This window comes from Taudactylus pleione, unplaced genomic scaffold, assembly GCF_031769625.1.
Source record: "Taudactylus pleione unplaced genomic scaffold, aTauple2 ptg000214l, whole genome shotgun sequence".
Classification (NCBI taxonomy): domain Eukaryota; kingdom Metazoa; phylum Chordata; class Amphibia; order Anura; family Myobatrachidae; genus Taudactylus; species Taudactylus pleione.
Window position 1 is genome coordinate 5,835,220 of NW_028284616.1, and position 25,558 is coordinate 5,860,777.

At 48.4% G+C, this 25,558-nt stretch overlaps 1 protein-coding gene across 1 annotated transcript in view; it reads left to right on the forward strand.

Moving 5' to 3' along the window:
• GTPBP3 (GTP binding protein 3, mitochondrial) overlaps positions 1–25,558 on the forward strand; it is a 145,687-nt gene that overhangs the window by 34,750 nt on the left and 85,379 nt on the right. The window contains exons 4-5 of the mRNA XM_088478518.1: positions 1,976–2,062; positions 11,959–12,161. Of these exons, the coding sequence (XP_088334644.1) occupies positions 1,976–2,062; positions 11,959–12,161 (290 nt within the window). The remainder of the gene's footprint in view (positions 1–1,975; positions 2,063–11,958; positions 12,162–25,558) is intronic.

Sequence of the window (25,558 nt, forward strand, 5' to 3'; positions counted from 1 at the left end):
CACTAGGGGATGCGTGGACTAATTTACATTAAGGTGTAATCACTTCATAAAAGAACACTTGGATATTTATGGGACATTATTGTTATAGGTTCCATTAGAGGTTGCGCTTTGGGAACAACTCAGTTTTTTGCATACTGTAATTTACATCTATATCGTCAATAAGGCTCCTTTTTGCTCAGTGTACAAATTAGGGCTGGGGGGTGTGTATATACGTTCCCAATATAGGAGGAGTTATTACTATCAGTTGGATGCCTTTTACTTAAATAAGGGACAATTTGAAAAGAAAACATAATCACAAAAAACAATATTAAATGTCATGAGTAATTTAAAACAAAAAAAGGTCAAATGAGCATTATTTTGGGATAAAAAAAAGTTCAAATTAAGTATGTTTTACAAATGGAATATTACTGTATTTAGGATATTTTTAATTTTTGCAAATAAACAAAATGGGTGTACCATTCTGTAAACACTACAACCCATAGCATACAGCTTTCTGAGTGCAGATAATGTGCCAATAAAGATTATTTGTCAAGAACTGATAATTTTAATGTAATGCCAATTAATCTTAAGAGGGGTACACATTTAACAATGTGTACCCAGTCGAACTATTGTGCTAAATGACCCAGCGGGGGTCCTGGCATTGACAAGTGTGTATGGGAGCGATTTCGCGACGACGGGGGGCCATGCTGCATTTGGCAGCATGACCCTCGCTGACTATGTCGCCCATCGGACCTGCATGCCTCTCAAATAGTTTAGGCAGATTGCCCGTGGTAGCTGGAACTCAGTGGCGTCCCTCCCCGCGGTGTCACCCGGGATGGGGAGGGATGCTGTGTGCGTGGCCTCGCAGCCGAACCCACGTGATCCCGTTATTACTGGGGGGGCAGGGGGGGTGCCGGAGGTGCGGACTGCCCTGTATGCAGTGCCGATCGGCTCCCTCACAGTGTCAGGAGCCAAGTGCTGCATTTAATTATACAGTGCAGCACCCGGCTCCTGTTACTGAGGGGGAGTCTGCACCTTGGTGTCACCCTACTTGTGACGCCACTGCCAAAACTGCTGTGCAGCCATATGTCAGTCTTGTCTTCCCCCTCAAAGTGTGTTCTTTGTTGCGTTCCCAGTAGCGATGTGCAGGCAAGTTTTAAACATTGCATTATGTAACAAGAGTATAAAAAGGTGGTTGTGTTGTGAAGTACAGCAATGCTTTTATCCCTGTAACAGGCCAAACCCTCCCTTTACTGACTCGTGGGTGTGGGCAGTTCTCTTTATGGATGTGAAAATAATTACCAAAACTAAAATATTTAAATGTTGAATTACAAAATCTGCCAATAGCATCCATTTTAAGCACCATAACTATGATAATTAAATTTACATGAATACACTACCACAATTGCTTTTTCTAATGGAGAGCAAAGAATATTATGCGATATACAGACAGCACTTTTATGTTTTTATGTCTCTTTAATACCCGTTTTTTATTGCACATATTTTTAGAGCTTTCTAACATAGCTTCCGTTTTTTTTGACCAACCTGTCAAGATTTTTTTTCTTTTTTGAAAAACATTTTTATTGTATTCAGTGTATGACAATATTACAATAAAATGTAAAAGTTTGTATTACATAAAGAATGTCAATAAGGAAATACATTTGACAGTAACAACAATGAATACATATTTTTATTTTGGGGGGAAAGAAATAGAAGGGTCGAAAAGGGGAAATAAAAAAGTAAAAATGAAAATAGAAAATAAAATATAGGGAAAAAAAAAAAGTTGTTCAAAAATTTCAGAATCAGCCCCAAAATCCAAAAGATAAGCGAAAAGAGAAATGTTTTGACGGATGAATAGATCTAGGTGAGATGTCGCAGTAATGACCAGGTGGTGTTTTCAAATATTTTCATTATATTATCAGAAATTTCAGTAGGTTAATAATTTAAATATACTGTAATTCAACCTTTTGAGATTTTAATTTATTTTCTTTTGCAGGTCCACGTAGCTTCACAGGAGAAGATTGCTGTGAATACCATGTCCATGGTGGGCCAGCTGTGATCAGTGGCATACTACAGGCTTTAGGTTTGTTAATGAAGACAAACTTTCACTTTTATGGGAGCTTCTAACAAAATTCAGTGTCTGGAGAAAGGCTTTCATTTATCATACAATATTATGATGAGTTGTAAATTGTGAAGAATTTAGGACCTGATTCAGCAAGGATCGCAGTTGCTAATACGCGTGTAGTCGGTCAATTGTTGCGTTCTGTGCATGTGTATGCATTGGAGTGCGCGTGCGCAAATTAGCTATTGTGATGGGGACTGCGAACGCAGTGACTAAGCAGGCCCATCGCAGAGTGATTGACAGGAAGTGCCGTTTGTGGGTGGTCGGCCGAATGCAGGCATGCCAGTGTGTTCGCACGCTGTTGCAGGGGCATGCATAAATTAGCCACTGCGATAGCCTACGCAGCCTGAGGTCTAGTGTGCGTGGCTGTTAGCAATTTCTGAGTAAGGTCAGGGTTTGTGCAACTGTGCATATGGGTCCGATGGTACTGATGGTTTCACTATTCTGGTAAGTATTACGGATGTGCGTATGGTAAAGTGGGCATCCTTATGTAGTGCTGAGTTTGCATTGCGATCGCAGTGGATTAGCCTGCTATCGCAGTTGAACTGTGTGCTTATGCAATATTGCGATCGATAGTGATTCAGTAATTGTACTAGCATTATATTTTTTTAGATATATGTGCAGAACCACTTTTTGCATTACAGGAATCAATAGACATTGCATTTTGGTGCCATAACCTTAGCTTTGTTCATTAGCAACATTTCTTCTTGAGTAATGTGCTCCATTATATACTCATTTATTCTCCCATCAAGGATCTTTGCTTCTCTTTTCATTTACAAGACCACTGAAGTGCCAAAAGTCATGAGATAGGTGCCTAGTATAGGACCCCCACTAGCCCAACGAAGTGTAGCATTTCGATGTGGCATCGATTTTACAAGTGGACGGAAGACCTCTGGAGAGATGTAGACCCATGCCACCTGGATAGCTTCCCATGGCTCCCTGATATTTGTAGGTGCAGGATCTTGGGTGCGAATGGACCTCTCCACCACGTCCCATGAATGCTTGATTGGGATCATGTTGGGTGAACGTGGTGGCCACACCACTTGTCAGAACTCTACAGAATGCTCCTCGAACTAATTTTGGACAACTTGCGGCCGATGACATGGTGCATTATGCTGTTGGAGTAGTCCATTGCTGTGAGGGTACATGTAGTCCACTGCATAAGGGGCCAGCCTGGGGGCACTGCATAAGGGACACTTTAAACCTGGGGGCACTGCATAAGGGGCCAGCCTGGGGGCACTATTTAAGCCTGGTAGCACTACATAAGGGACCAGTCTGCGGCACTACATAGGGGCACTACTTCAGCCAGGGGGAACTGCATAAGGGCAAAGCTAAACTACAGGGAGCAATGCATAAAGGGGAAAACTACCGGGGGCACTGTATAAAGGGCACAAGTACAGGGGGCACTGCATAATGGGCACTTTTGACTGAGAACCAGTGGGGGAGCAGCCTTAGACATGTCAGGTTGGATTGGTCTGGGAGATACCCCTTTTCCCGGCGCGCGCATAATTGCGAAGGCCCCCACCCGGGTACTTTTGGATGCCACCCGGCTGGAAAAAATTTCTGGGGAGAACACTGGTGAGGTTCACTGTTTCTACTTCAGGGTCCATAGGGGGTCCACAGGGTTGACCTTGGGGTATAGGTTGGGAACCAAATCCGGGCACCACGCAGTTAAAGCTTTTAGCTCCCAGGATGCACTTGGGTCCACTCTCCCTATAACCCCGCCCCCCAGCCAGAGGCACCTCAGTTTAAGTTGGTGCCCGGCCGGAGTCGGGTCACCGTTACTGCAGGGGGGCTGCTTAGCAGCCTCTAAGCTTAAAAGAGTTTTGTTTTATTATTTTTTTACTACTCTTCAGAGCGGCAGCATCAGACTGTCCAATGGACGTCTGAGCTGCCGCTCCTACACCCCGCCGGCGCTGCGACGCCAGTACAGATCTGGGGATCGCAGCGGGACCCCAGAGTCTGTACTAGCCGGGCTCTGGAGGAATCCCTGGGCTGCTGCCGGATCGACGGGGACAGGTAAGTCGCGTGGTCACCGCTTGCGGTGACCCGCGTGTACATGCAGCCTTATGCCTCCGGTCTCTGGGGACAGACCGGAGGCGCTAGCGGTGGCGGCGGGCTCCCCCTCCATGGAGGCATACCCCGCGTGTCCACAGCCCACCAGGGATTATAGCGGCAGCGGGAGCCGGCATCCCGGGGGGTTAATTGCTAGCCAGGGGAGGAAGCCTTCCCTGTCTAGCGGCTCCTCCCCTCAGCTCAGCGCGCCTTTCAATAATACAGTCTGGCGTCGCTGAGCTGCTTCCTCCGCGGGCCACGCTTCTTCTGAGGTCTCCAGCGGCCATTTTCTCTCTGTGGTGCTGCAGAACTCTTAGGATGTCAGTGAGCCCAGTCCCCCTGCGTACCTGGCCATTTTGGGTGAGTGTACACAGCGCTATAGCCTTCCCAGACACTGAATCTGGGCAGTTGAATGTAGCGACATTGTGCAGTATATTATATGTCATGCTTATGTATGTATATATATTTTTCTGCATTGTATGTGACTTATGCTAGTGCTGACTGTCTGCTTTTTCTCTCACCTGTCAGTGTATATCTATCCCTTTTCTTTATCTGCCCTAATACAGGTGTACCTGGGGTGGTTCTGAGACCTCACATATATATATTTGTTAATATCTGTGAGGTTTGTCACATACTGTTGCGTGCTGCACGTTGCCATATTTTAGATGGAACTGTGAGTTGCGTACGCTGATAATGGGTTCCTGCAGCTAATCTTAGCGTCAGTCAGGACCGGTATGGCGCTGCTTAATATTTCCGTCAAGATAGTCAGATATATCTGACCAGGAGATTACACACGATACTGCACCCATTATTGCTATCCTGCAAGTCATAGCCTGCAGGAATTAGTGCGGAGGATTTTAACTCAGAAAGGTTTACGTATGCGGCACCATCTGGTGCCGGGCCCCTTGCACGACCCCCTTAAAGGGCGTTGTTTCTCAGGATCCTCTCCTTTGAGGATCGCCGGGCGGGCCCCATTGTCGTCACTCGCTTGGAGTTACTTCACCATACTGCCCTTTTGAACTCGGGGTATCTCGCAATTTCTTGCAATTTACCCCTGTGTCACAGACTATCGCTCCCTGCCGGGGTTTTTCACAGTACATGAATTACCTCCGATACCACATCGGTCTGTCATTCCCCTTGCAGGGATTACCACAACGGCCACCCTGGTGGATGTCGTTTTATACGAAATACTAATTGGCGTGATATACGCCCTGTGGTTACTGACCAGTGGCTCTGCCGTGAACTGGATGGTATATTCGGCTCTTTCCCTCTCACATGGGGGGGAGCCGATCTCAAGTATTATTATCCCTGCTTTGGGGCTGGTAGCCAGGCTCATTCTGGATATAGAGAATGTCGATCCTGCACCTGTATCATACATCTCCCGTTTTCTGCCCAGCGGGTGGATCTCATAGCGGGAGTCTGGCTGTCCCCAGATACGAGGAGTCACAAAGGCCTCCTGTTTCCCATTCCCTGAGGGTCCTCACAAGTAATGGAAATCCCCTTCTGGGATGGATTTGTATGTTAATCATCGGGTTACAGGCATTAATACGCCTCCCATCCCGGCCTGGACGGATTTTACGGATCCGTAGGTGGTAACTTTGCCTGAAATCAATGTACTCGTTTTCAGGGCCTGTTGCCCGTCCTACCATGGCCATCGCATGGTGATGCTTTTGTGACGTTTTTCCCCTCCAACACGTCTGAGGTTCAAATATCTTTTTGCCGCTCACAAAATATGCAGTGGTCATATGTGGGATTACCTCATGGGATGCCGGTCTTCTAACTTTCAGGGTTTCGGCGGCATCTGTATCCGCCGCAGTACCCTATGGCTGCGTTATGGGAAAGCAGAGGTGCACACTCCTTCCAGGGGGAAGTTCTTGTTTGGTCCTGACCTTGACAAGATCGTTGCATCATTGGCAGTATCACTAATGGGGAGATACCGTCTTTAGCTACTCCCACTACATTCGGACTAACTCTGTTAAGTCTTTTTGTCCTCAGGGTCAGCCTAAAGGCCTGTTTTTTCCTAGGCTGTCGGCCTCCACGGGGGCCACCATATCCAGTACCGAGCAGTCCTGGACTTCCGGACGACCCTGTTTCTACACCTGAGGATATACCCTCAGCCTGACGGGACAGGTCTACATCTGGGGAATTTCCAGAGTGAGGTACTGATTCTCAACGGCCTCTCATTGCTCATGCAGCCTCCTCACAGGCATTGGTACACGGGCCCTTCTTCAGAACTGATCAGGGCCTTACAATCCCAGAAAGCTATACAGTCTTTGTGGTAAGCAGAGCTATTTCGGCCAACCTCACTATCTCAGTGAGGGACTGGTTGTTCTACTTTCTTTTTGGGGCGGTGACCGACTGGTCCTCCTTTGCCTATACTCTGTCTCAAATCCCTGAATCAGATTCCAACGGTGCCTTGACTCAGGTGGAATCGTCCATGCTCCATCATCCGATGTTTGGAACCTGGGGATTTTATGGTATATCCGAGTATTCAGGATACGTACCTACGGGTACATACAGAGCCCTCTCATCAGCATGGGTTCAGGTTTGCTGTGCCACAGCAACACTTGTAAGTTTCGGGCTCTGCCTTTTGGGGCTGTCCTCAACTCCACCGGGGTTTACCAGCTTTATGGATTTTCTGACAGTTCACCTGTTCAGTGTATCCGAATGCTCCTTTCTCTGGACGGTCTCCTACTTTTAGCAGGATCACCAAGGTACTTTACCGCCAGGTCAGGATAACCGGGGCTTCTTCTCGTCACAGAAAAGTCCTCCCTGCATCCCTCACAGGGTTTTCTTCATCTGGGAGCACTGCTGGATTCTCAGAATCTGAGAATTTTTCTGGCGTAAGACAAGATCTCCACTCTTCAACTTCGAGGGTGCGGATATCTACGCAGTCGACATATGTCATTACTCTTTGTGATGCGCGGTCTACCAGAGTGTCTACCTTTTGGTAGGGTGGAATGTGCTCAGTTCCATTCCAGGCCTTGCCATAATTGACTCCCCTCCAGATGGATCGAGTTTTTTCCATCGGATCACTGTTCGAACGATGATACTTTCTACGGAGGCGAGTTGGTCTCTGTCCGGGTGGCTATGGCCATCTCGTCCAGGGTGTTCTTTGCTAAAGACAGTGTCTGGTCCGCATTCATTTCGGGGCAGTTGGACGTCTGTCGCTTCTGCCCTGCCACTTACCTTGTTGATACTTTAAGCTGTCTTGGACTTTCACTCTGGCCTAACCCATTTGTCACGGTTAACCTGAATAGGTTCAGTCCGACAGTGTCACAACAGTGGCTTCCATCTAGGCAACACTGGTAGTTGGGTGGCAATGTTAGGAATGTCACCCATTCTGACATAGTCCAAGGGTCTTCTCCTGGCCAACTCTGCGGTGTTTATTCCCGGAGCTCTCCATTGGGAAGCGGGCTTCCTCAGCCGTCACGGCGTGCATCCCGGGGACTAGTCTCTTCTCCAAGAGAGGTTTCAACTCCTGGTGAGCAGAGGGGGCCTCCCTGAGGGGATTGATCCCCATGGCCTTCTGACTCGATCACACATTACCGGTGTTACAGTCCAGCTCTAGGAGTACTGAAGCTACCTTCAGTGACTTTGTCAGTGAAGTGGTCCTTCCACTTTGTGTACCTGTGTCCTCCGGTCTCCCTTCTTCCTCGAGGTCTTCGGAAGTTTAATTCGAGACGGAGGGGCTTTCCTTCTGGGGGCTCCAGGTCGTCCCAGACATCACTGGTACTAAGATTTTCGGAGTCTCCTCCTCGATGCTCCGTTCCTACTGCTTCACTATCTGGACCTGTTGTCTCAGGGTCCTTGTTTTTCCCTGGATCTGGATCGCTTGTCTTTAACTGCGCCCCTACTGTGGTCCTCGGGCTTCCCTGGCTCTGTCTTCATTGAGATGTTTAGAGCAGATAGGCCAGACTTTGCTGGGATCTGCCACGGACTGTGGCATACATAATTCTTATGGTATCGTACCTGTCGATACGATCCTCCGGTGTCCAGGAGTTCCAGATATTCTGGCATTCCTTCCAGCTGGCTTGGGTTTCACCCTTGGCCTGGCCTTCCTGACAGTGCGGATCTCTACACTGTCGGTATGGTTAAGATATGGAATTGCTCCGCTCTGGTATCCAGTTCATCCTTTGGAGTGTTTTCTGGATTATGTCTCCACTTATCCTCCCTAGGGACTCCTGGGGAGTTAGTAGTGGTTCTTTGTTCCCTCCGGGGACAGTCCATGGAACCGCTGGTTGTGATAGCCATTACATGGTCTATTGTTTAAGCTCTCTCTCTCTCTCTCTCTCAGGGTGTTTAAATCAACCAGGAGAGTGTCTGAATGGGGAGCGTTCTCATGTGGCTCCCTCTTCTGGAGGGCATCATGTCAGGGTGTGAGTTGCTCTCGCCCTGTGTTTCTTCTTAAAGTGGTTTTTAGGTTCCATATTATTCTGGAACTTATGGTATGGCCATTCAGTTCCCAGTCCTCTCGGCTGTTGTGGCCTCATGGACTGTGGTCCGGCCTCTTTGGCTTTATGTGATCCGTTCAAGTTCCTTATGGTAAGCGGACTCCTTATTGGTGGTCTGCGGTTTCTGGTTTTAACAGGAAACGATGGCCGGCCTATAATGAAATGTTGACTGGATGGCCTCGTATGTCTTCCTCAGGGGCCTACCCATGGGTGGGCATTTCTGTCGTTGAGGCTTGTTTTTTTCTCGGGCCGTGTAACCCTCGTGGGCGGCTCGTCGTGGCGCCTCGGCTGTTTTGCCTTACTAGGTGTCCACGTGGTCTTCTGTCCATACCTTTTTAAGGTTCTAGGCATTGGTTTCCTTTGCCTCTCAGGATGCTTCCTTTTTGGCGACGGATTCTCCTCTCAGCACAGGAGCGTCCCCACCCTTGGTTGAACTGCTTTGGGACATCCCCAAGGTCAACCCTGTGGACCCCCTATGGACCCTGAAGTAGAAAACAAGAGATATGGTAAGAACTTACCTTTGTTATCTCTGTTTCTACGAAGTCCATAGGGTCCACAGGGCGCCCGCCCTGACGCACCTGGCTTCATATGGGCTGTGTTACTGGTCACCGGCTTCCCGTCTCCTTTTCTGTGAGTATGGTTCTAGAGTGTTCCAGTTTTCTCTCTCTTTTTCTCTCCTCCTCCGGCCTTTGGCTACTTACAATCTGAGGTGCCTCTGGCTGGGGGGCGGGGTTATAGGGAGAGTGGACCCAAGTGCATCCTGGGAGCTAAAAGCTTTAACTGCGTGGTGCCCGGATTTGGTTCCCAACCTATACCCCAAGGTCAACCCTGTGGACCCTATGGACTTCGTAGAAACAGAGATAACAAAGGTAAGTTCTTACCATATCTCTTGTTTTTTTAGCACATTAAAACTGAAATATCTGCAAATACAACAGTGATATATAGTCTAGTAACAGATTGATATGGACCACTTAGATTTTATGAAACTGTCTGTAATAGAACCTGTTCCAATTTAAAAGTACAAGTGAGAGCGTGCCCAGCAGTAAAACTGGATGATAAGATAATAGTGTCAATTGAGAACCTCCAAGTAATAAGGGAAATTCAGGATTTTAATCTGGCCAATATTTTAAGAAAATTGCTCCTGTTTTAAGTAATTCCCGAAACAGATTTTTTTAATCATCTTTTTCAGAGCAAACCAGTTGCTGTAGACATGCTTGATAGTAATATTTCGAGGATTGTACGCTATGTAAAAATGACAGTTCTTTTTTGCTGTATATTCTGACATTAAAATGTATACCAAAATCCTGGCAGAACACCTTTTCAGTGTTTGCAAAGTTGATTGAACCTTGGCAAGTTGGATTCAGTCTGGCCACTGACAGTATCTTTATGGTGTTCAACATAAGTGAGGATGCCATAGATCTGGCTTGCCATCTAACTTGCAAAAATTTAATATTGAGAAGGCAATTTATATGGCGAGCTGAGCTATCTGCAGTCTATTTTAGAGCTCTTGGAAATATCAGGCAGTTTTGCTAAAATTAGTCTGAGGCAAGGGTTTAATTTCAATGGATCCTTTAATTCTCATTGGTGATTACTAGGGAAATTGTCCTCCTTTCTTTCTGTTTTGGCCATGAAGACATTGGTCCATTTCTTACAGATAGCTGTGGATATCATTGGATAGTTCAAAGTTGGGACAGATTTAATATGAGTTTGCAGAAAACATTGGACCTCATTCAGAGTCGGTCGCTAGTGCTGAGCGCTCGCAACCGACTCGATGTTTTGGTCCTGCGCACACGCAGCAGCCGCACTGCGCGTGCACAAGCCCCGGAGCGAAAGAGACACTCTCTCGCTCCGGAGCTCACTACAAAAGGGGCGGCTGTTGATGTTGATACGTTTTGTAGGTGGGGCGGGGGGATGGTTACACAAACGGAGGTGTCCCTGACGGAACGCTTGCCGTTTTGTGGGCGGCCGCACTGACAGCAGTGATGTCAGTGGGGAGTTTCCTGGTCGATCAGAGCAGGAAGCTCTCTGGGGCTTGCGGTTGCCGAGACCCAAGCTTAGGGTCTCGTCGCAAGCCCCGATGGTCGCGATGGTCTTGACCATCGCGACCATCACCCTGGTCAGTCGCTAAGCTGTGGGTGGTAACCCACAGCTTAGCTAGCGACCATGAGGCCGCACAGAAAAAAGAAGCGCCCGCCCTCATTCAGAGAGAGCGATCACTTCTTGCGACCGCCTCTGAATGAGAGCCATAGTCCTGTTGTTGTACAGACTCCTAATCAGGCTGTCAATCTCTATTCCAGGAAGGTTCCCACAATTATCACCTTCATTTCTTCTCACTTGCTGTGGGTTCCTTAAATCCTAGGTGTAACGGATTTTGGGTGGGAGGTGGTATGGTGTTCTGCTGAGTGGCAAGAGGAGAGTGGTGTGGCACAGACATTGGGGACACTGGTAGATCCAGATAATAACTATTGCTTTTTCTTCTTTCTTAACGCCTTGGACACTCTCCAACACTATACAAACAGAGGTACTAAATTTTTCTAATATCCCCAAAAAATTGACCTTCAGTACAAAGAATAATAAGTTCATATAATTAAACTCATTCTTTGCGTACCATTGTGAATTGTACTCACAGACTGTAGGCTTGCTTGTTCGTATTGATGTGATGTCCCCGCTCTCTTCTTCAGTATACTTCAATTTGAATGCCAAGTTGTTTCTTTCTTGCCTCCTACACTTGTGGCAGGGTTTCTTGTGCTGCACACCAACCAACTGATACCTCAGGACCTTCACATATGGGCCAGAAGGAGTGAAAGAAACAATTTACTTTGATGTTTATTGAAGAAAAAGTGGAGACACATTCATATCTATTTCATTTGGAAATGCAAGCCTATAGTCTGTGAGCACAATTAACAAGGGGGATATAAGGAATTCAATTAGATTGTATATGGACATTATTATATTGAATTTTTAAACACCATTTTTTGTAATATTAGAAAAAAATTACAATACTAGTATAATTAAGGAAATATAGTGGTCTATGTACTAAGCAGTGATAAGAGACAGAGTGAAAAGTGATAAGGTGCCAGCCAATCAGCTCCCATCACTTTTCACTCTGTCTCTTATCACTGCTTAGTACATAGACCCCATAAACTGCAAAAAGGGCTACTGTGAACATTAGGCATGCTTTAAATGAGTTCTATATATTTTAACACTAAAACGACATTAAACATATTACGTCATTAAAGTAGTATATTACAGCTAGACTAATAGAGATTTTTATGTGTTAAACCAAACAACAAGTCCATCATAATGTCAAACTACAGAAACTTTTCCCTCTTAATTTCTTGTTTCTAGGATTTTTACAAATGCTCCGTCCAGCGGAAGCAGGCGAATTCACAAAAAGAGCCTTTCAGAATGGAAAACTTGATCTGACGGAAGTAGAAGGTCTTGGGGATCTCATCCATGCAGAAACTGAGGCTCAGAGGCGGCAGGCCTTGCGCCAGATGTCTGGAGATCTTGGACATTTATACCATAGATGGAGCAATCAATTACTCAGGGTTAGGATCTAAATACTTTTGTTCTATGTATGATGACTATAGGACCATTGGCACTGTTATGGGGATTACAAGAATTGTATTCTCTTATTATCTACTTTGACATTTGTTTATATAAACTTGCTCTTAACCCAGACACAGTACATCTAAGGGAATATGTTAGCTACAAGAATAAAATAATGCCATTCTAACTGGATAAGAAGTCAGATTTGGAAAGTGCAGATGTGTCCACATACATTTCTTCTGCGGGGTCCATAGGGTCCACAGAAAATAGCTTGGGGTATGTGGCTGGAGTGATCCAGGCACCAAACCATTAACAAGCTCTCAGCTTCCAGGATGCCCTGGGTCCTCCTCCATATATACCCCGCCCCTGGCTATAGGCAGTCAGTTTTTTTTTTTTTTGCGAGAAGGCACCTTACTGACAGTGGGACTGCGGCAGCAGTCCCATACAAGTTTTGTTTTCTTTTCCTTCCGAGCAGCGGCATGTGCTGACTGAGGGGAGACGCCTGTGTCGCTGCTCCGGCGCCGCAACACCAATGACTGAACTGGTGATTTCGGCAGGCTTAGCCAGCCCAGGACTGCAACCGGAAACATCAGTGATGCAAGTAAGGTGGTCCCCGTGGCCACTGACGCAGGGAACCATGTGTGGAGTCCTTGCCTCCGGCGGTGGTAAGTCACCGGGAGACGCTGTTGTGAGGAGCCATGTGCAAATTGTCTCCAACACTAGACCACTGGGACATGAGGGATCCTGACAGCCAGGGGCTTGATGGCGGCGGCCATGTCTGTGTGCCAGGTGGTTCTATACAGCAAAGGGGAGGTATGCTTTCCTCTGGCGGCCCCTCCCCCTACTCAGACGCTGGTTCAGATTAGAGTTTCCCGCGTCCCGGTTGCTCCTCCCAGCCTCCCTCTATATGAGTTGGACAGAGACCACTCTCAGGTGCTCTCGGTGGCAGTGTGCTCAGGAGCTTGGGTCAGTCTCCCTGTATGCCTCTCCTGCGGTGATCAGGTCATACGGAGCTCCATATCCTACCTGGGCTATTGGTTGTTGACTATAGAGCTTAGTGCATATATATGTGTGTGTATATATATATATCAATTGATATATCATTTGTATATCTGTGTGCATTGCATGTGACTTATGAAATCTGCTGTGTGTTATGCGGCCTTTTTTATTTTTGAATAACAGTCAGCCATAAGCTATCACTGCTGTTTCTCCTCACTAACCCTCTCCTACAGGTGTATGGGATATATATTGGATGTGAAACATTTTCACATTTATACTCAGACTTTGCATAACTTTAGAGATATTGGCCCTCATTCAGAGCCGCTCGTTAGCGGCAGTACGCTCGTTCCGAGCGATGTTTGCACATCTGCGCATGCGTACGCTTTTTAGTACGCATGCGCGAACCAGTCAGTGCGGCCGAAAATCGTTTGTACGCTATATAGCGAGTGCCTGCTATTTTGAGTGACAGAATGAGGCGTATGTGGGTGGTAACAGGGGAAGGTGCTTGAAAATGGGGAGTGGAGATCCGAACGCAGGCGTGCTTAAAGGTCAAAACGGGCGTTTTATGGGTGTGTATATTTAAAACAGCAGCGTCATTGACCACGTCACTGGGTTATTTTAGAGCCAGAACTGCTCGCAAATTTGTGGTAGCAAACACCAACCACAAGAATAGCGAGCAGTTCGTACGCTGGTCGATGTACTCGATTAATCTAATAAATAGCGGACATGACGTATGGTGCGAGCGGCCAGGGGGCGTTTTTAACAATTAAACGAGCGTATGTTTTGCTCGTTCGTTCAGACTTAGAGGTGTGAACAGACTGCAATGTGCGTACGGATCATTTGAATAGCCACCCCTTGTTTTTAAACGAACGACCGCAAATAGCGAACGGCTCTGAATGAGGGCCATTGTTATGTCCAAAGAGACTGAAAGACAGGTGGCTGCTGCCCCTGTTCTGGTGTCATGTATGGCCTGTAAAGCGGGGTTATCCCCACAGGACTTCATACGAGATGGATTATGTGGTCACTGTTTTAAAGAGTCACCACATCAGTCAATTCTACTTGCTTCTGGACAGGAACCTTCTTGGGTTGCCTTCTCACAGATCATGGCGCAGGTTACAGACAGGTTGGTGGTCCCTGGGCCGTCCCCAATGATGGGATACCCTCAGCAGCTGCAACTTACTATGTTTATGCCCCCTATGCATCCGTCCTGGATGGATATGTATGCTCACTCAGGTCAGAATGTGGCTTAGTCCTCAGCAGCTTTCCAGCAACCGCAAAAAGCAGCTAGGCCAGTACAGCCAAAAACCAGAAGGCAGTCGGCCTCACACGCCATCCAGCCCACAGATTCTGGTACATCTTCTAAAGAGTGTGGGGATATGCTGGTCTCCTCTCAGGAGTCTATCTCGGAAGAGGAAGACCATTTTCAAACAGCAAATGTCCCCTCCCTGATTAGGGCAGTCAAAGCTGTGCTAATCATAGACGATGAGGAGCTGGTACAAAGAAAGGCTCAATTATTCAAACGCCAGAAAGTTGTGAAAGCTGAATTTCCCAAGTCTGAGCACCTTTCGGAACTTATGGGGGAAGCATGGAGTTCTCCGGATAGGAAATTCCATATTACAAGAAAGGTTGAGGCCTTATACCCCTTTCCGTTGGACGAGTGCACCAAATGGGAAGTTCCGCCGTCAGTAGACACGCATGTGGCACATCTGGTTAGGAGTGCCACATTGCCCATACCATCTGCATCCTCTCTTAAATGTTCCACAGATAGGAGACTTGAAACCTGTTTCAACGCAGTCTTTTCTATATCAGGAGCTGTTACTCGCCCAGCCATGGCTACGGCCTGGGTTTCCAAAGCCATTGGGGAATGGATGAAGGCACTGGAAGATACCCTTTCAGAAGCTTCCAAGTAACAGCTGACAATTATCTCCTATGTTAAGGAGGCAGCGTCCTATTTGGGAGGGGCAGCATTGGATGCTGGTATGTTATCCTCTAAAGCATCAGCTGTCTCAGTGGTGGCTCAGAGAGCCCTTTGGTTAATAGACTGGAAAGCAGATGAAGGGTCTAAGAAACCCCTGGAATCCCTTCCGTTCACGGGAGGCATTTTGTTTGGCACAGAGTTAGACAAGATTGTTGCTATGGTGGCAGCGTCTAAAACGGCTGGTCTACCTTCAGCATCTAGTACTAGACCTAAGCAATAGTCCTTTTGGCTGCAAGGAAAAGCAAAAGGTCAATCTTCCACTAGAACTTGTTCTCGCAGGAAACCACAGTCTAAGAAGTCCTGGCCAAACAGACGTCCGGCTTCCTGGTCTGAAACTAAACTTGCAGCCTGATGATACAGGCCTCCACCTGGGGGATCCCAGGGTAGGAGGCCGACTTCTTCAGTTTTCAGACACCTGTCATCTGACAACAGATGCTTGGGTTCGGGAGGTGGTCTCCCAGGGGTACACCCTTACTTTCTGGAGAAGTCCCCCGCAAATGTTTTTCTGCACAACTTCGGCAACGGATTCTACGAAAGCCTTGGCCAGCCAGCAGGCTATACAGTAATAATCCCGGTTCCAGTGAATCAACTTGGAAAGGGATATTATTCCAACCCAATGGGTCTCACCGGCCTATTCTAAACCTGAAGGGACTCAACACATTTGTCCGGGTACCCAAGTTTCGTATGGAAATCCTACGGTCGATTGTGTTGGCATTGGAACCGGGGGATTTCATGGTGTCTTTGGATATTCAAGATGCATATCTTCATGTACCAATTACACCGTCCCACCAACGGTTTCTGCGGTTCGCAGTGCTGCAGAAACATTTCCAATTTCAGGCAATGCCGTTTGGTTTATCAACAGCTCCTCGGGTGTTTACCAAAATCTTGGCAGTAATGGCAGCCTGCCAGGGAACCAGGGAGTCATGATACTGCCATACCTGGACGATCTCCTACCATTGGCACAATCGCCACAAGAGTTGCTGCATCATCTCAGACTGACAATTGCCTGTTTACACAGAGATGGATGGATCATAAATTGGATAGTCAACGTTTCTTCCAGTACAGCAGATGGTGCATTTAGGGGCGCACCTGGATTCTCTGGCACACAGGATATATCTGCCAGAAGATAAGATCGCAGCCATTCAACTGCGGATACGCAGGCTTCTTCACAGCTGGTCAGTATCTGTTCTTGCAGCAATGCAGGTTCTGGAATCCATGGTGTCCACCTTCAACATGGTGGAATATGACCAGTTCCACTCCAGACCATTGCAGCGGCTAATTCTCTCACACTGGAACGGGGAGTACCACTCAATAAAGTCACAGACCACCTGTCATGGTGGTTGCGGACATACCGTCTCAACAAGGGTTGCCCATTCTGGATTCCGGATTGGGTACTCCTTACGACCGATGCCAGCATCCACGAATGGGGCACAGTGACAGGTTGACACATTTCAAGGAAAATGGACAGCCAGGGAAATTCTCCTGTCCATAAACGTTCTGGAATTAAGGGCAGTATTTAGAGCGCTGTGTTCATACCAGGAGTCCCCAATTGGGAAGCGAACTTCCTAAGTCGGCAGGATATACAGACTCTTCATCCACAGGTATTTCAGAGCGTGGTGGACAGATGGAGTCTTCCAGAAGTAGACCTCATAGCCTCAAATCACAACCACAGGGTTCCAGTTACTGGTCCAGAACCGGGTATCCTGCAGCCGAGTTTTAGGACGCTCTGGCAGTGAGGTGGAAGTTCAGACTGGCGTATCTGTTTCCTCCGTTTTCTCTTCTTCCAAGGGTCATCAGGAAGGTCAAGCAGGAGGGCGGGATAGTAATACTGATACGGTGCATCCAGAAAGTATTCACAGCGCTTCACTTTTTCCACATTTTGTTATGTTACAGCCTTATTTCAAAATGGAATAAATTAAATTTTGTCCTCTAAATGACAACGTGTAAAACGTTTTTTTGAGATTTTAGCAAATTTAATTAAAAAAAACCTAAAATCACATGTACAGAAGTATTCACAGCCTTTTCTCATTACTTTGTTGATGCACCTTTGGCAGCAATTACAGCCTCAAGTCTTTTTGATTATGATTCCACAAGCTTGGCACACCTATCTTTGGGCAGTTTTGCCCATTCCTCTTTGAAGCACCTCTCAAGCTCCATCAGGTTGAATGGGAAGCGTCGGTGCACAGCCATTTTCAGATCTCTCCAGAGATGTCAATCAGATTCAAGTCTGGGCTCTGGCTGGGCCACTCAAGGATATTCACAGAATTGTCCTGAAGCCACTCCTTTGATATCTTGGCTGTGTGCTTAGGGTCGTTGTCCTGCTGAAAGATGAACCGTCGCCCCAGTCTGAGGTCAAGAGCGCTCTGGAGCAGGTTTTCATCCAGGATGTCTCTGTACATTGCTGCATTCATCTTTTCCTCTAGTCTAGCCTGACTAGTCTCCCAGTTCCTGTCGCTGAAAAACATCCCCACAGCATAATGCTGCGACCACCATGCTTCACTGTAGGGATGGTATTGGCCTGGTGATGAGCGGTGATGGTTGGGTAGGACTGCGCTCTGCTATGTGGGCAGATGTGATATGTTAGTGGGCTGAAAGGTGTGCTATATGAGTGAGTGGGGTGCTGTACTTCCTGATCGCAGGCGTACCGGGTCCTGCGTAAAATTGGATAGAGACGGTGGGGTACGGAAGGTGCGCTCGCCCTGTGGGTGCAATGATGATGGGGGAGTGTTGGACTGTGTAAGTGGTTGCTAGTGTGTGTGGTGTGAATGAGTGGGGAGGGGTGGACCAATGGAATGCAAGAGGCGGACACAAGGTGGGAGTAAACGGTTTTATTGGAGTAGTCTCCAATGTAGTCTCCACAGTGCTTCTCCTATATAGTCCTGGGCAACAAGGTGGGTGTGGTGGTAGGTGTGAGGGGGGAGAGACTGGGGAGGTGGGACGACCCTTTCAGGGGGCTTCTTTCCGCACGGTTCAATAGATCGGCACGTTCCCCCGGCTGGACACTATGGTGTACAGTCTTGGGAGTCTCGGTGGGTGAGGGAGCGAGAGTGGTATGGTGTGGTGGGTGGGTGTAGTACACCTGGCGGTGTCCCGCGTATGAATGAAAAGTCTTGTACCTACCGGTAGGTAAGGCCTGAGGACGGTAGGCCGTAGGTTTGTTGCGTTGCTGCAGTACCTTGTTGACTGGTTGAAGCTGCTGCGGTGGTAAAGATGAGTAGCTGTTGTTCAAGAGGATCTTCTATTTTGCAGCGGTCAGCGACCGGGTGGTGCTGGTGGTTGTGAATGCAGCAGTGGAGTTGAGTTGCTTGTGGGAGCTGCCACTGGTGCCGGGTCACTGGGGTGGGTCCCCCTGTGAGAGCCGGGGGTGCGGTGTGGGTCACCCTTCTGGCAGGTAGATGGACTGCCCGGGACGGGATTGATGTGTGACGATCTGTGGTCTGTATGGTTAGGGTGGAGGCGCTTGCAGCAGCAAGTGTGGGAGCGATGCAAATGGGACGGCTGAGGCCAACCGGAGGTCCCCGTGGGGATGAGGAGCTTCGGTGGGAGTAGGCCGTGGGTCTGGAATGTGGGTGCAATGCCTGGCATTCACGCCAGAGAGTTCAATCTTTGTCTCATCAGACCAGAGAATTTTGTTTCTCATGGTCTGAGAGTCCTTCAGGTGCATTTTGGCAAACTCCACACGGGCTGCCATGTGCTTTTTACCAAGGAGTGGCTTCCGTCTGGCCACTCTACCATACAGGCCTGATTGATGGATTGCTGCAGAGATGGTTGTTTTTCTGGAAGGTTCTCCTCTCTCCACAGAGGAATGCTGTAGCTCTGACAGAGTGACCTGCGGGTTCTTGGTCACCTCCCTGACTAGGGCCATTCTCCGCCGATTGATTAGTTTAGATGGCTGGCCATCTCTAGGAAGAGTCCTGGTGGTTCCACACTTCTTCCATTTACAGATGATGGAGGCCAATGTTCTCATTCATTGGGACCTTCAAAGCAGCAGATATTTTTCTGTACCCTTTCCCAGATTTGTGCCTCGAGACAATCCTGTCTCGGAGGTCTACAGACAATTCCTTGGACTTCATGCTTGGTTTGTGCTCTGACATGCACTGTCAAGTGTGGAACCTTATATAGACAGGTGTATGCCTTTCAAAATCATGTCCAATCAACTGATTTTACCACAGGTGGAACTCCAATTAAGCTGTTGGAAAATCTCAAGGATGGTCAGTGGAAACAGGATGCACCTGAGCTCAATTTTGAGCTTCATGGCAAAGGCTGTGACTACTTATGTACATGTGATTTCTTAGTTTTTTTTTTTAAATTAGATTTGCAAAAATCTCAAACTTTTTACAAGTTGTCATTATGGGGTATTGTGTGTAGAATTTTGAGGACAAAAATGAATTTATTCCATTTTGGAATAAAGCTGTAACATAACAAAATGTGGAAAAAGTGAAGCGCTGTGAATACTTTCCGGATGCACTGTAGCTCCTGCTTGGCCAAGATGCCATTGGTTTACCGACCTACAGAGTCTCTCCATGGACACTCCGTGGCCTCTTCCTCTTAGGCCGGACCTGTTAATAAAGGGTCCCTGCTTATATCCGTACCTTCCTCGTCTGTCTTTTGACGGCGTGGCTCTTGAGACCTCCGTCTTAAAAGCAAAAGGTTTTTCCAATCCCATAATTCAGACAATGCTGAGGGCACGGAAACCTTCCTCTGCCCGCATTTATTATAGGATTTGGCACTCGTATTTTCAGTGGTGGCAACTGAGAAAATGTTGACTCTAAGGTGTTTAGAGTCTCTTGAGTGCTTTCTTTTCTTCAGGCTGGGTTAGATCGGGCTCTCCGTCTGGCCACCCTGAGGGTTCAGGTATCTGCACTTTCAGTTCGGTTTCAGCAAAGGGTGACACCATTGCGGTAGCCCTGTGGGATTTGACGTTGGTTCACAGGGCTTTACAGACTCCCCCATTCGAACCCTTGAAATCAGTAGAACTAAACTGGTTTATAGCGAAGACCGTTTTTCTTCTGGCTATCGCTTCTGCTTGTAGGGTCTCTGATTTGGCAGCCCTTTCTATCCGCTCTCCTTTTTTGATATTTCAGCAGGATAGAGCTGTTCTTCGTACTAGGGCGGGGTACCTTCCTAAGGTGGTATCCCGGTTTCATGTAAATGAAAAAATTGTGGTTCTGGCTTTGCAGGCTTCAGGTCTCTCGGCAGGTGAAGCATCACTGGATGTTGTTCATGCACTATGTATCTATGTCGATCGCACCAACTCCATTAGAAAGTCGGATTCTCTATTTGTATGGCTGTCATAAACGAGGCTGGCCAACTAACAAACAAACTTTGGCCAGATAGTTGCGTATGACAATTTCTCAAGCGTACATACAAGCTGGTCTTGTGGTTCCAAACACAGTAATAGCACATTCTACTCGATCTGTGGGACCATCGTGGGCGGTTCGTTGTGGTGCATCTGTTGAACAAATATGCAAGGCCGCCACATGGTCTTCCGTCCACACCTTTGTCAAATTTTACACATTTGACACATTTGCCTCTCAGGATGCTTCCTTTGAGCGTAGGATTTTCCTTTCTACTGAAACAAAGGAGCATCCCCACCCTTAAAGGGAACTGCTTTGGGACATCCCCAAGGTATTTTCTGTGGACTCTATGGACTCCGAAGAAGGAAACGAGAGTTATGGTACAGAGCACCCACCCTAACGCACCTTGTGTTATTGGGTAATCTTTTCTGGAGTACAAGGGTTCCTCCTTCTCATCTTTTTTTCTTCTCCTGCTTGGGCTTGATAACAAACTAACTGCCTATAGCAAGGGGCAGGGTATATATGGAGGAGGAGCAAGGGCATCCTGGGAGCTTGTTAACTGTTTGGTGCCTGGATCACTCCAACCACATGCCCCAAGGTATTTTCTGTGGACCCTATGGACCTCGAAGAAAAAGAGTTAACAAAGGTATATTATACCATAACTCTTATTTTTACTTCCTTGCACATTAAATAAACCACCTAGTCGCGCCATGCCGTGGCAATATTCTTGCATTAAACATATCACGATCCTGACTTATGTTTTACTAATTGTCCTGTGACTTACCTTTGTAACCTGCTCTGCAGGTCAGGATATTCAGATTACTTGCAGGCTGCAGCATGTCTGTGTTGCTAGCTCCAGGAATGCCTTTCTGGACTGATTGCACACCTGTGAGTCTCTCTGTCTGTGAGAGCTGATGAGTTAAGCTAGACCAACTTACATCCAACCAGCCAATTAGTTGATTGGTTGGAATGAAAATCTGATAAGGTATGAAAGCAAATGACAAACAGCAATTTGCTCCCAAACGCCGGAAAATGGACAAAAACTGTTGTTAGAACAAATTGTTTAGATCAAACATTAAACAAACTTGTCTGCTCGGCCATTTTGATCTGTTTTCTGGCATTTAGGAGCAAATTGCTGATCATCAGTTACTCCCATTCCTTACCAGATTTTCATTCCAACCAATCAACTAGTTGGATAGTTGGATGAAAGTTGGTCTAGTGTGTGGCCAGCTTTAGACCTGGGCTACAGAGATCATGTGGATGTACTGTTCCAGTCCTTTAGTGCTGATCATTCTACCTGCATGGCTGTAATGTGCAGTGTTGTCAAAAGGAGGAAGCATGGTCTTCTCTGAGATGCCAGTGTCCGGCATTCTCCATATGCTTTGAGTAGAGTCTCTGGCCCTCATTCAGAGGTGCTCGTTCTGAATGAGGGCGGCCGCTTTTTTTTTTTTTAGTGCGGCCTCCTGGTCGCTAGTTAAGCTGTGGATTACCACCCACAGCTTCAGCGACCGACCAGGGTGATGTTCGCGATGGTCAAGACCATCGCAACCATCGGGGCTTGCGACGAGACCCTAAGGTTGGGTTTCGGCAACCGCAAGCCCCAGGGAGTATCCTGCTCTGATCGAGCAGGAAGCTCCCCACTGACATCACTGCTGATGTCAGTGCGGCCGCCCAGAAAACGGCGGAACGTTTTTGTTGCCACCCCCCCGCCCCGCCTACAAAACGGGGTGAGCTGTCGATCAACATCGTCAGTCGCCCCTTTTGTAGTGAGCTCCGGAGCGAGAGAATTTCTCTCACTCTGCGGGGCAGGGGCCGCACTGCGCGTGCGCAGGGCCTTAACATTGACCCGGTTGCGAGCGCTCATCGCTTGCGACTGGGTCTGAATGAGACCCTCTGTCTCTACAGCGGTCACATGATTCCATGCACCACTTAGCGCCTGGTTCCCTTTCTTCAATCATTCACTATAGCGGACACCTGACCCTGTTAGCCAATCAGTGCTCAGGCAGTGCCATAAAGAGACTTCCTGCTTCACAGTCTGGTTACCAGTGCAACGTCTTCCACAGCCCTGCCTGTGTCCAGACTACCTGTGCTCCTCAGAGACCTGTCCCTTACAGTGGATGCTGCACCCAGGTCCTGTGCTGTCGCAGTTCAGCAAATCCCCTGTATCCAGTCCGGTTCAGCTCAAGTACAGATCTAGCTGATTTCAGCCCAAGTCGACTGAAGTAGCCAGAGTTCAAGCTTCGCACAATTGTCCTTCTCTCTGAACCAAGGTCGAATTTACAAAAACCTCAGAGCATGACAAAACAAACAGCAAACTTTTGCCCCCCAAAATTAAAGCCGTTAATAAATCCTTCAAAATAAATTTATTTCTACTTCAGGGTCCATAGGGGGTCCACAGGGTTGACCTTGGGGTATAGCTGGATCTGGATCCACGGGCACCACGCAGTTAAAGCTTTGCTGCTCCCAGGATGCACTTGGGTCCGTCCTCCTCTATACCCCGTCCCCGACCACAGGTACCTCAGTTTTAGTTGGTGCCCGGCCGGAGTCGGGTCACCCTGTCGCAGTGGGGCTGCAGGAGCAGCCCCTAAGCTTTATTTTAAAAGAGAAATTTTTTTATTTTTTTCTACTTTTGTTACACTGTTAGAGCGGCAGCATCAGACTGTCCTTTAGGACGTCCACGCTGCCGCTCCTTCTCCCCGCTGGCGCCGCGACGCCAGTACAGCTCTGGGGATCACGGCGGGACCCCAGAGCCTGTACTAGCCGGGTCTGGGGACTCCCTTGACTGCTGCCGGACGCGACGGGGATCAGGTAAGCCGTGGGTCGCCGCGTGCGGCGGCCCGCGGATACTTTTTATGCAGTCAGAAGCCTCCGGTCTCTGGGGACAGACCGGAGGCGCTAGCGGCGGCGGCGGGCTCCCCCTCTATTGAGGAATACCCCGCGTGTCCGCTAGACCACCAGGGTAACAGGCTGGTAGCGGGACCGGCAACCCGGGGGTTAATTGCTAGCCAGGGGAGGCAGCCTTCCCTGTCTAGCGGCTCCTCCCCTCAGCTCAGCGCGCCTTTCAACTAGCAGTCTGGCGTCGCTGAGCTGCTCTTATCTCTCGGCCACTCCTCCTCTGAGGTCTCCGGCGGCCATCTTTACTGGCAGGTATCGCAGACTCCCAGGCGGTATCAAGTGGACCGGTCCCCCTGTGTACCTCTCCCCTGCTAAAGGACAGTGTACACAGCGCTATAGCCCTCCCAGACACTGAATCTGGGCGGTTGATTGTAGCGGAAGGTGCAGTGAGTACTAACTTTTCTGCATTGTATGTGACGATTGCTAGTGCTGCCTGTCTGTGACTTATTCTCCTTGCTGTCAGTTTATAACTATCCCTTTCCTTCTCCTACGGCCCGGCAGGTGTGTGGGGGAGGGGCGTTTTTCTGAGACCCTCACTTATATAAATCACGTATTTGTGGGGTCAGTCACATACTGTTGTGTGCTACACAGTACCATATCTGGGCTGTTGTGTCGCATACTGGTGAGTGCGCGGGTGTTAAAACCGTAATTCCTCTGGTGATACGTATTTCTGGTGATTTACGGTATCATGTCTGATGAGGAGACTGAGCGCTCTGTGGCTCCTGTGCTGTTTTCCTGCAGACGCTGTGCTGCTGGAGTTGATGGGGAGGACTTATCTCAGGATGGTCTGTGCGGGCGGTGCCAGTTGGTACCGGGCCCCTCCAACCCCCCTGTATCACAGGACCCTCCTTGGGCGATGTTTTCACAGGTGCTGGCGTCTATTGCGGACTGGTTATCGGTCCCATCAGCGGTCCCTTCTAGGGCGTTGCCGCAGCCCACCATCCCGCATTCCCCGGGTGTTCCACAAATGTTGCGGTCTCCCCCCGGTGCCCAGACTGTGGTTCCTTACTCGGGACTGCCTGTGTATGTGCAGTCTTCCCCAGTGACGCGTCAGTCTGTAGTGCCTTTGCAGAGTTTTGCTCCGACGGCTCCTCCGCCTTGGGTGGATGTTCTCTCCAGCTCCGTACAGAGTCTGGCGGCTTCATCCTCGGCGTTTCAGTCCATGTTGCAAGGTGATGTGCCACCAAGGGCGTCTAAACGTCCGGTTGTGAGTTCACTAGCTGCACAGTTGTCGGACTCGGAAGTGTCCTAAGATGATGGCGAAATCCATGAGGACTCTGACTCTGATGCCATGGGGCAGGAGGTGGAAGCTAAGTCCTCTATTAATGTTCCAGCCTTAGTTAGGGCGGTGCGGGCTATCCTACATGTTGAGGATGATGCACCGGCTCCTAGGTCGAAGTTACCTAATTTTAAAAAGGCCAAGGTGACTTCTACTGTGTTCCCCCTGTCTGATCAATTATCGGATCATATGGCGGCGGCCTGGCAATTACCCAGTAAGAGGTTCCATCCACAGAAGAGGTTGGCGGCGAACTATCCTTTTCCTGAAGCTCATTGCAGGAAATGGGAGACTCCGCCGGCGGTGGATTCCCACGTTACCCGCTTGATCAAAAGCGCGACGCTGCCATTGCCGTCTATCTCCTCTTTGAAGGATCCCACGGACAGGAAGGTGGAGACTTGTTTAAAGTCCATTTATTCTCTTTCCGGGGCGGTGGCTCGCCCGTCCATGGCTATCTCCTGGGTGGCTAAAGCCATTGAGGCATGGGCCAATGCCTTGGAGGATACCTTTCCTGATGAGGCTCCGGATATCCAGAGAGCGTTAGTGGGACAGATGCGGGATGCAGCTTCCTATATTGGGGAAGCGTCTTTGGATGCCAGTCTGCTCACTTCTAGGGTGTCGGCTGCAGCGGCGTCTGCTCGGCGCTCCCTGTGGCTGAGGTCCTGGAGAGCTGATGCAGATTCAAAAAAGGGTCTGGAGGCCTTGCCTTTTAATGGTGATTTACTATTTGGTCCGGATTTGGACAAAATAGTGGATACTTTGGCTAAGTCCAAGTCGGCTTTCCTCCCTTCGGCCTCTGCGCCGGCTAAAGTGAGGAGCTCTGCCTTTCGGTCCTTTCAGGTTCAGGGTAAGGCCAAGGGCCAGTCCTTCCCGAGACATTCGGCGACCAAGGCCGCACCCAAGCCCAAGAAGCAAGCATGGAGTGCTCGGCGCCCTTCTTCCAAGCAGGAA